This window comes from Leptodactylus fuscus, chromosome 3, assembly GCF_031893055.1.
Source record: "Leptodactylus fuscus isolate aLepFus1 chromosome 3, aLepFus1.hap2, whole genome shotgun sequence".
NCBI lineage: Eukaryota > Metazoa > Chordata > Amphibia > Anura > Leptodactylidae > Leptodactylus > Leptodactylus fuscus.
In genome coordinates, this window is record NC_134267.1 from 54600706 (window position 1) to 54612110 (window position 11405).

The following is an 11405-nucleotide window of genomic DNA, read 5'->3' on the forward strand; positions in this document are numbered from 1 at the left end:
AACAAGCCAACCACAGGTGGCAACTGCTTGGAAAATCCAGGGCTGTGGAGTCTCAGGGCTAGTTCACACAGTTTTTTGTAGGTGGATTTTGACGCGGAATCCTCTTGCAAAAAAGGTTCCCATTGACTTCAATAGGAGCCGCTCGCTTTTTTTTTTTTTTTTTCCCCACTAGCGGAAAAAAGAAACAATATGCCACTTCTTCCAGTGGATTCTGTGGCGCGAGACTCCCTCCTGATTTTCCCATTCATTCGGGCCAAATCAGGAGCGGAATGCCACGACGGGATGTTTGGGCACTGCATCGGCATCCGGTTGCAGTTAGCCGCGTGGAAAGTTCACATGCAGAATTTGGTTTCCACGGTGTGAACTATTTTGGCTAGTCAGATAAAAGTTACCAACTCTGACTTCAAAATAAAATAATTAATGTGTTATACAATTGTTAAAGGGGTGGTCCGGGGATAACAGGGTTTTGCTAGGAGGACAGGAAGGTGAAAAAACAAAACAAAACAAAAAAAAAAACAAAAACACACTACCCTGTCCTTGATGGAGTCCCGGGGACAGGTAAGTATCAGGGGTTTTTTTGGGTTTTTTTACCTTTCCTGGCCTCTTTCCAGCTGCAGGTAACTCTGGGACAACCCCCTTAATATTGTACAGTTAGACACAGTCTCCTATATATTCATTCCATAGGAATCAATCACTTTTTTTTTTTTTTAAGGAATTTGATAATCTATATTTTTTCTGACTGGCCAAGTTTGTCAGCCATTTATACAGGAGTAAGGATTGGTCTGGCCCATCGACTCCACAGCCCTACCAAATCCACTTGCACGAGTTTATGTATGCATGGACTTTCTAATGTAAACTTCTGCCAGATTATTGCAGCAGACTTCAGTCCAATTCGATCCTCCACCTCTGACAGGAGACGATATTTTTCTTTTGCTGTATATAGAGAAAACATTCTGCAGCACTTTACACACTATATGCACACTACTGATATTACAGTCTGTTGAGGTCATCTATCATAGGAGGACAGAATCCGACATTACAGGGCTTGTCTGGGAAGTATTTATTCACTTACCTGGTCCCAGGAATGGATGGCGACATCACGACCCTGGGTCATGTGATCTGAGGCAGCATCCTGCTCTCCAGTCCGCTCCACCTGCCCTCTCCTCCTCAGAGGAACCTGGGGAGCCGAATGCTGCCTCATATCACATGACCTGGTTATGATGTCACTGGAATCCCCGGGACCAGGCAAGCCATTAAATATTCCACAGGCAACCCCTTTAAATAGTTGTAGCGTCCATTCCAGCATCCATCCAGATTGTTTATTTTTCTGACAGAAGAAAGTTTTGCATGAAGAGTTTTTTCTTCTATCACAAAAGTAGAAAAGCATGACAAAAAACTTCCATCATATTTTTTTTTAAACATGGGTGAATGCAAGCAGTCACTATGGGGAAGGATCCATCTGCATTTGACTTGCAATGTCTGTTACTTTCATCCTGTGAGGGAGGAGACCAGCAGAAATGAAACCACTTTAGTGTGAACCAACCCTTATATTCTCTCTCAAAGATAACCGAAAATCCACAGAACCTGCTGACAGGCTAATAAAATCACATCCTGTAAGTACATAAAACCATGCAACCGTTCCAAACACATCTCCAAGTGTGTCACATAAAGCACGTTACTAAACACTGCCTGAGGTTTGTGGTCAAAACAGCGTTTACACACAGAGGCCCCCAGAATGTCCGGGAGACTTTGGCCGATAGCCAAAACTTGCTACGCCAATCTGCACCCCCTCACCAATGGGAGTAGACTTGCACTGCAACCCCAAGGGTGTTACAGCTGCGATTTCCAGTTGCAAAAAAAAAATAAAAATCCAGCAGAGTTCATTTACTTATACTGGTAAAGGAGACAGTCGGCACAAAAATCTCTGGTTAGGTGTATAAAGTCACCGTGTAGCCATGGCCTTAAAGTAACTTTTTTTTTTTTTTTTTTTTTGCTACAATGTCACGGATGTTGGTTGAACATTTTTGTAATATAACTTTTATTACCCTAAATTCCTTAATTATAAAACAGGATGTCATTCTCTTTAGAAACCCTCTAACTGAGCTGTTACTAAGGAAATTCTGTACACAGTTAGATTGCAAACTTGCAGACAGCATTTGCCAAAAGGAGATGATTATTTCAAATGGTATTAAGTAGCTATAACAGAAATGGAGATGTCACTAATTAAAAACAATCAATCAGAACTACTTCATTTTTTTTATTCTGCATGAACTCAGAATCTCAGCTTTCTTACGGTACCAGAACCATTCTTATAGGTGGTATAGAACCAGAGAAACAGCCATTTGAATTGACCTGCCCCCCTATGGCGAGTGCTTCATCTCCATGTGCTGCACTGAGTACAGGTATATACAATATAAAGCCTCTGGATTGCTTAGTTAGATCTATGCTAAGGGAATAAAATATATTACAAAAATCCCACCACAACACAATAGCGGGGCGGGTTAATGAAACGGAGTAACACTTTAAGGCTAAGGTCCCACGTACTATCCCACAGCTAAAAAGTGCTGCCACAATGCATTCCGGTTTTTCCATAAAGTCTGCAGAGGATTCCTCTACAAGTTTTCCGCTTCCATTATACCTTATAGGGAAACTGTCACGTTTTCCTAAGGTATTTATTTAGCTTATTTTTATATCGCCATCATATTCCGCAGCGCTTTCCAGACACTGTCCCATATAGGGATCGCAATCCAGAGTACCCACAAAGACCGAGGGAGATCATACAAACTGCTTGGCAGGATGTGAACCCAGGGCTCCAGCACTGCAAGGCTATAGTGCTAACCCCTGACCCCAATGTGTATAATGGACATCCTGCAAATTCCAAAACGCAAATCACAATGTGTCCTCTGCATTTTTCCCGCAAAGAGACGATGAGGGTCGCTAAATTCCCATCCACTATGTTGTGACTGTAAAACACCGTTTTTTTCCCTGTAGCGTTTACGCCACAGTGGGCCCCGACCTAAGAGAGACTGTCCGCTGCGGCGCTGGTCCTATAATGTGATATAAGTGCAGTCATTTTATATACACACACAGGGAATAAGGGAAATAGTTTGGCCCCTCCCCCATTTTTGGAATGACCTGATGTTTTTCTCACAAGTAGTATAAACTGCATACAGGCCATTACTGCTTACCTGAGAAATAACAGGTGTGTATACGGACCGAATACACACACCTAGGGCTGCCATATACGGCCCAGTATACAGGTATATAGATCACCTCTCTGACTACAGTAGTGTATTCACTGGCTGCTCTCTCAGGGTCATTCCGACACGACAGCATGGTGCAGCAAGGCAGAGAGGACTGCAGCATGGTGACCATACAAGGCTGAGAGGACTGCAGCATGGTGCGGCGCAGGGCCATACAAGGCCTCATACCCGGCCTCATTACTTACTTTCTCCTCCACGCAGTGCACGATAATAGACGGGTACTTGCGGCTTAGCCATCTGAAGAACGCCGGGACTCCCATGTTACACGCCGGGGAAGAAGACTAGGCCACGGCGCGATCACGTTACGCACTTACACACCGGAAGTAGATGGGATGACGTCAAGCAGAACTTCCGCGGTCCGTCGTGAAAGGGGCGGCGCTGTGAAGGAGACCGATCCTCTGGCCACGCCCCCCGCTATTCAAGGCGCCGTGTACACTGAGAACAGAACGTGTGCGGTTATTACAGGGGACGTACAGGGCGGCTGTGAGCGAGAGAAGCCGCAGCCTTGTGAATAACGTCCAGTCATGTCACTGCTCCTATTACACTAATGTGACTGGAGGGTCTGGCCTGGCTGGTGTTTGTAGTGCACATTGGGGGAGGGGGCTGTAAAACTTTTTTTATTATTATTATTATTATATACAAGCACGTTTGTTGCCAGCTCCTTATACATGTTCTGTATGTGACACGTTTCACATTTACTTGGAGTTTGGGGGGATTTTGAGGCATTTTCTTCTTTGAGGGGAGTCTGTCAGCCCTGTAGACGGGGTACACTAGGCTCACATCTGCCGCATCCGGACCTGAAAAACAGAAACCCAATCCGCTGAAACAGTGGTCCACGGAAACCTGTGACCCCATAGACTACAATGGGCTCTGCGCAGTTTCTGTCTGAAAAATGTAGAATGGGGATTAGAATTCGGGCGTAGATGTGAACACATATAGGGACACCTGGGTGGGGAATCCGTGACAGGGCGCGCACTTAAATATGTAAGATTCACAACCACATGTAGTCAAACATGGATTCACTCTTTATTCCTAAATTAGTCACAGCACGTCTTAGGACCTCCTACCTACAGAAACATTCTATAGCGAATCATTTTATGCACTTGAAAAAGGGACGATGGTCCCGAAACACGTTGTGTCTGATTTTTCAATAATAGTAATATAATAATAATACATTTTATTTATATAGCGCCAACATATTCCGCAGCGCTGTACAATTTGTAGGGTTCAAATACAGACAAAAAGATACATTACAAAGAAAGTCATTGCACACAATGGGACTGAGGGCCCTGCTCGCAAGAGCTTAAAATCTATGAGGTAGAGGGGGTGACACGAGGTAGCAGGGGCGGCATCGGAGGTAACATTGCTTATACGGTGGTCAGACAATTTTGTAATAGAGGTTACTGTCATTACCAAACATAAAGCTTTATGAGCAGTCACCAGTCGTGTCCTGTAACATATGGATGGTGCCTGGATATATAAAGTTAGCCTGAAATGGCATCATATCATGTGGGGAAATGTGTCAGCTGGAACAGAGGAGGGTTTAAATTTTAGGGATTCTAATTATGCTACAGAAGGGTTTACTTTAGGAATTGTGATAGGCCTGTCTGAAAAGTTTGTGCTTGAAGCTGTAGAACTTGGGAGTTATCCTGATTGTCCGGGGTAGAGCATTCCAGAGAAGTGGTGCAGCTCGGGAGAAGTCTTGTATACGAGCGTAGGATGGTCTGATGATAGAGGATGTACAGTAAGTGTTAGGTCATTGAGTGAGCGGAGAACACGGGTTGGGCGGTAGACAGAGATGAGGGAGGAAATGTAGGGAGGTGCGGCATTATGGAGAGCCTTGTGGATGAGAGTGATAACTTTATATTTTATTCTATAATGAATAGGCAGCCAATGTAGCGACTGATACAGACCGGAGGCATCACTGTAGCGTCTAGCCTGATAGATGAGCCTGGCCGCTGCATTCAGAATAGACTACAGAGGGGAGAGTTTAGTAAGAGGAAGACCGATTAGTAAGGAGTTACAGTAGTCAAGGCGAGAATGAATCAGAGAGACAATAAGTGTCTGTAATGTATCTCTAGTAAGGAAAGGGCGTATTCTGGAGATGGTTTTGAGGTGGAGGTGACATGAACGTGCGAGTGATTCGATATGGGGAGTGAAGGAAAGGTCTGCGTCAAACATGACCCCGAGGCAGCGGGCCTGCTGCCTAGGAGTTATAGTAAGGCCTGAGACTACAATGGATATATCAGGGACAGATCTGTTAGATGGTGGAAACAATAGTAGTTCAGTCTTAGAGAGATTTAGTTTCAGATAGAGCGAGGACATGATATTAGAGACAGCAGAGAGACAGTCACTTGTGTTCTGTATTAGTGCAGGGGTGATGTCACGGGAAGATGTGTATAATTGGGTGTCATCAGCATAAAGATGGTACCTGAAGCCAAATCTGGCGATGGTTTGTCCAATGGGGGCTGTGTAGAGAGAGAAGAGCAGGGAGCCGAGGACCGAGCCCTGAGGAACCCCAACAACAAGGGAAAGAGGGGGAGAAACAGAGCCTGCAAATGATACACTGAACGTGCAGTTTGAGAGAGCGCAGTGTCCTTGAGGCCGACAGAGTGGAGCATAGTGAGGAGGAGTCGATGGTCAACAGTGTCAAAAGCTGCAGAGGGGTCCAGAAGAATAAGAAGAGAGAAGTCACCATTAAATTTAGCCATCAGGAGATCATTGGAGACTTTTGTGAGAGCCGTTTCAGTAGAGTGCAGAGCGCGAAGATCAGATTGTAAGGGGTCAAGCAGAGCGTTAGAAGAGAGATAGCGGATTAAACAAGAATAGACCAGATTTTAGAGATGAAGGGGAGGTTAGAGACTGGTCCAGGGAGGGCTTTTTCAATAGCAGGGTTATGACAGCATGCTTGGAAGAGGATGGGAAAATTCCAGAAGAGAGAGAGAGAGGTTAAATATTTTAGTAAGGTAAGTCGTGACAGCAGGCGGCAGAGATTGGAGAAGGTGTGAGGGGAAGGGGTCACTACTAGAGATGAGCGAACAGTGTTCAGTCGAACTGATGTTCGATCGGATATTAGGCTGTTCGGCATGTTCGAATCGAATCAAACACCGCGTGGTAAAGTGCGCCATTACTCGATTCCCCTCCCACCTTCCCTGGCGCCTTTTTTGCTCCAATAACAGCGCAGGGTAGGTGGGACAGGAACTACGACACCGGTGACGTTGAGAAAAGTAGGCAAAACCCATTGGCTGCCGAAAACATGTGACCTCTAATTTAAAAGAACAGCGCCGCCCAGGTTCGCGTCATTCTGAGCTTGCAATTCACCGAGGACGGAGGTTTCCGTCCAGCTAGCTAGGGCTTAGATTCTGGGTAGGCAGGGACAGGCTAGGATAGGAAGGAGAAGACAACCACAACAGCTCTTGTAAGAGCTAAATTCCAGGGAGAAGCTTGTCAGTGTAACGTGGCACTGACGGGCTCAATCGCCGCAACCCAGCTTTCCCAGGATCCTGAATGGAATACACTGTCATTGTATTCCCGTATACCCGATATATACCCCGATACCCGTTCCAACGGTGTGCCCCCCCACCGTCACCCCAGAAATACCCTGCAAGTCCCCTAGCAATAGAATTGGGGCTATATACACCCACAATTTTTACTACTGGTATACAGTGCCATTGTCTGACTGGGAATTCAAAGAATATATTGGGAATACAAATACCCTCATTTCTTGCTACTGCCATATAGTGCCAGTGTCTGACTGGTAATTCAAAGAATATATTGGGGTTACGTGCACCCACAATTTTTACTACTGGTATACAGTGCCATTGTCTGACTGGGAATTCAAAGAATATATTGGGGTTATAAATACCCTCATTTCTTGCTACTGCCATATAGTGCCATTGTCTGACTGGGAATTCAAAGAATATATTGGGGTTACGTGCACCCACAATTTTTACTACTGGTATACAGTGCCATTGTCTGACTGGGAATTCAAAGAATATATTGGGAATACAAATACCCTCATTTCTTGCTACTGCCATATAGTGCCAGTGTCTGACTGGGAATTCAAAGAATATATTGTGGTTACGTGCACCCACAATTTTTACTACTGGTATACAGTGCCATTGTCTGACTGGGAATTCAAAGAATATATTGGGAATACAAATACCCTCATTTCTTGCTACTGCCATATAGTGCCAGTTTCTGACTGGTAATTCAAAGAATATATTGGGGTTACGTGCACCCACAATTTTTACTACTGGTATACAGTGCCATTGTCTGACTGGGAATTCAAAGAATATATTGGGAATACAAATACCCTCATTTCTTGCTACTGCCATATAGTGCCAGTTTCTGACTGGTAATTCAAAGAATATATTGGGGTTACGTGCACCCACAATTTTTACTACTGGTATACAGTGCCATTGTCTGACTGGGAATTCAAAGAATATATTGGGAATACAAATACCCTCATTTCTTGCTACTGCCATATAGTGCCAGTGTCTGACTGGGAATTCAAAGAATATATTGGGGTTACGTGCACCCACAATTTTTACTACTGGTATACAGTGCCATTGTCTGACTGGGAATTCAAAGAATATATTGGGAATACAAATACCCTCATTTCTTGCTACTGCCATATAGTGCCAGTGTCTGACTGGGAATTCAAAGAATATATTGGGGTTACGTGCACCCACAATTTTTACTACTGGTATACAGTGCCATTGTCTGACTGGGAATTCAAAGAATATATTGGGAATACAAATACCCTCATTTCTTGCTACTGCCATATAGTGCCAGTTTCTGACTGGTAATTCAAAGAATATATTGGGGTTACGTGCACCCACAATTTTTACTACTGGTATACAGTGCCATTGTCTGACTGGGAATTCAAAGAATATATTGGGGTTATAAATACCCTCATTTCTTGCTACTGCCATATAGTGCCAGTGTCTGACTGGTAATTCAAAGAATATATTGGGGTTACGTGCACCCACAATTTTTACTACTGGTATACAGTGCCATTGTCTGACTGGGAATTCAAAGAATATATTGGGAATACAAATACCCTCATTTCTTGCTACTGCCATATAGTGCCAGTTTCTGACTGGTAATTCAAAGAATATATTGGGGTTACGTGCACCCACAATTTTTACTACTGGTATACAGTGCCATTGTCTGACTGGGAATTCAAAGAATATATTGGGAATACAAATACCCTCATTTCTTGCTACTGCCATATAGTGCCAGTGTCTGACTGGGAATTCAAAGAATATATTGGGGTTATAAATACCCTCATTTCTTGCTACTGCCATATAGTGCCAGTTTCTGACTGGTAATTCAAAGAATATATTGTGGTTACGTGCACCCACAATTTTTACTACTGGTATACAGTGCCATTGTCTGACTGGGAATTCAAAGAATATATTGGGAATACAAATACCCTCATTTCTTGCTACTGCCATATAGTGCCAGTTTCTGACTGGTAATTCAAAGAATATATTGGGGTTACGTGCACCCACAATTTTTACTACTGGTATACAGTGCCATTGTCTGACTGGGAATTCAAAGAATATATTGGGAATACAAATACCCTCATTTCTTGCTACTGCCATATAGTGCCAGTTTCTGACTGGTAATTCAAAGAATATATTGGGGTTACGTGCACCCACAATTTTTACTACTGGTATACAGTGCCATTGTCTGACTGGGAATTCAAAGAATATATTGGGAATACAAATACCCTCATTTCTTGCTACTGCCATATAGTGCCAGTTTCTGACTGGTAATTCAAAGAATATATTGGGGTTACGTGCACCCACAATTTTTACTACTGGTATACAGTGCCATTGTCTGACTGGGAATTCAAAGAATATATTGGGAATACAAATACCCTCATTTCTTGCTACTGCCATATAGTGCCAGTGTCTGACTGGGAATTCAAAGAATATATTGGGGTTACGTGCACCCACAATTTTTACTACTGGTATACAGTGCCATTGTCTGACTGGGAATTCAAAGAATATATTGGGGTTATAAATACCCTCATTTCTTGCTACTGCCATATAGTGCCAGTGTCTGACTGGTAATTCAAAGAATATATTGTGGTTACGTGCACCCACAATTTTTACTACTGGTATACAGTGCCATTGTCTGACTGGTAATTCAAAGAATATATTGGGGTTACGTGCACCCACAATTTTTACTACTGGTATACAGTGCCATTGTCTGACTGGGAATTCAAAGAATATATTGGGAATACAAATACCCTCATTTCTTGCTACTGCCATATAGTGCCAGTGTCTGACTGGGAATTCAAAGAATATATTGGGGTTACGTGCACCCACAATTTTTACTACTGGTATACAGTGCCATTGTCTGACTGGGAATTCAAAGAATATATTGGGAATACAAATACCCTCATTTCTTGCTACTGCCATATAGTGCCAGTTTCTGACTGGTAATTCAAAGAATATATTGGGGTTACGTGCACCCACAATTTTTACTACTGGTATACAGTGCCATTGTCTGACTGGGAATTCAAAGAATATATTGGGAATACAAATACCCTCATTTCTTGCTACTGCCATATAGTGCCAGTTTCTGACTGGTAATTCAAAGAATATATTGGGGTTACGTGCACCCACAATTTTTACTACTGGTATACAGTGCCATTGTCTGACTGGGAATTCAAAGAATATATTGGGAATACAAATACCCTCATTTCTTGCTACTGCCATATAGTGCCAGTGTCTGACTGGTAATTCAAAGAATATATTGTGGTTACGTGCACCCACAATTTTTACTACTGGTATACAGTGCCATTGTCTGACTGGTAATTCAAAGAATATATTGGGGTTACGTGCACCCACAATTTTTACTACTGGTATACAGTGCCATTGTCTGACTGGGAATTCAAAGAATATATTGGGAATACAAATACCCTCATTTCTTGCTACTGCCATATAGTGCCAGTTTCTGACTGGTAATTCAAAGAATATATTGGGGTTACGTGCACCCACAATTTTTACTACTGGTATACAGTGCCATTGTCTGACTGGTAATTCAAAGAATATATTGGGGTTACGTGCACCCACAATTTTTACTACTGGTATACAGTGCCATTGTCTGACTGGGAATTCAAAGAATATATTGGGAATACAAATACCCTCATTTCTTGCTACTGCCATATAGTGCCAGTGTCTGACTGGGAATTCAAAGAATATATTGGGGTTACGTGCACCCACAATTTTTACTACTGGTATACAGTGCCATTGTCTGACTGGGAATTCAAAGAATATATTGGGAATACAAATACCCTCATTTCTTGCTACTGCCATATAGTGCCAGTTTCTGACTGGTAATTCAAAGAATATATTGGGGTTACGTGCACCCACAATTTTTACTACTGGTATACAGTGCCATTGTCTGACTGGGAATTCAAAGAATATATTGGGAATACAAATACCCTCATTTCTTGCTACTGCCATATAGTGCCAGTTTCTGACTGGTAATTCAAAGAATATATTGGGGTTACGTGCACCCACAATTTTTACTACTGGTATACAGTGCCATTGTCTGACTGGGAATTCAAAGAATATATTGGGGTTATAAATACCCTCATTTCTTGCTACTGCCATATAGTGCCAGTGTCTGACTGGTAATTCAAAGAATATATTGGGGTTACGTGCACCCACAATTTTTACTACTGGTATACAGTGCCATTGTCTGACTGGGAATTCAAAGAATATATTGGGAATACAAATACCCTCATTTCTTGCTACTGCCATATAGTGCCAGTGTCTGACTGGGAATTCAAAGAATATATTGGGGTTACGTGCACCCACAATTTTTACTACTGGTATACAGTGCCATTATCTGACTGGGAATTCAAAGAATATATTGGGAATACAAATACCCTCATTTCTTGCTACTGCCATATAGTGCCAGTTTCTGACTGGTAATTCAAAGAATATATTGGGGTTACGTGCACCCACAATTTTTACTACTGGTATACAGTGCCATTGTCTGACTGGGAATTCAAAGAATATATTGGGAATACAAATACCCTCATTTCTTGCTACTGCCATATAGTGCCAGTGTCTGACTGGGAATTCAAAGAATATATTGGGGTTACGTGCACCC

The 11405-nt window shown here is 42.7% G+C and overlaps 1 protein-coding gene across 1 annotated transcript in view; it reads right to left on the minus strand.

Annotated features, from left to right (window-relative positions):
- The window catches only part of XRN2 (5'-3' exoribonuclease 2), a 49030-nt gene extending 45444 nt beyond the window's left edge, over window positions 1–3586 (minus strand). The window contains exon 1 of the mRNA XM_075267609.1: window positions 3449–3586. Coding sequence (XP_075123710.1) covers window positions 3449–3523 — 75 coding nt within the window. The 5' untranslated portion in view covers window positions 3524–3586. The remainder of the gene's footprint in view (window positions 1–3448) is intronic.
- Window positions 3587–11405: the final 7819 nt, after the last annotated feature.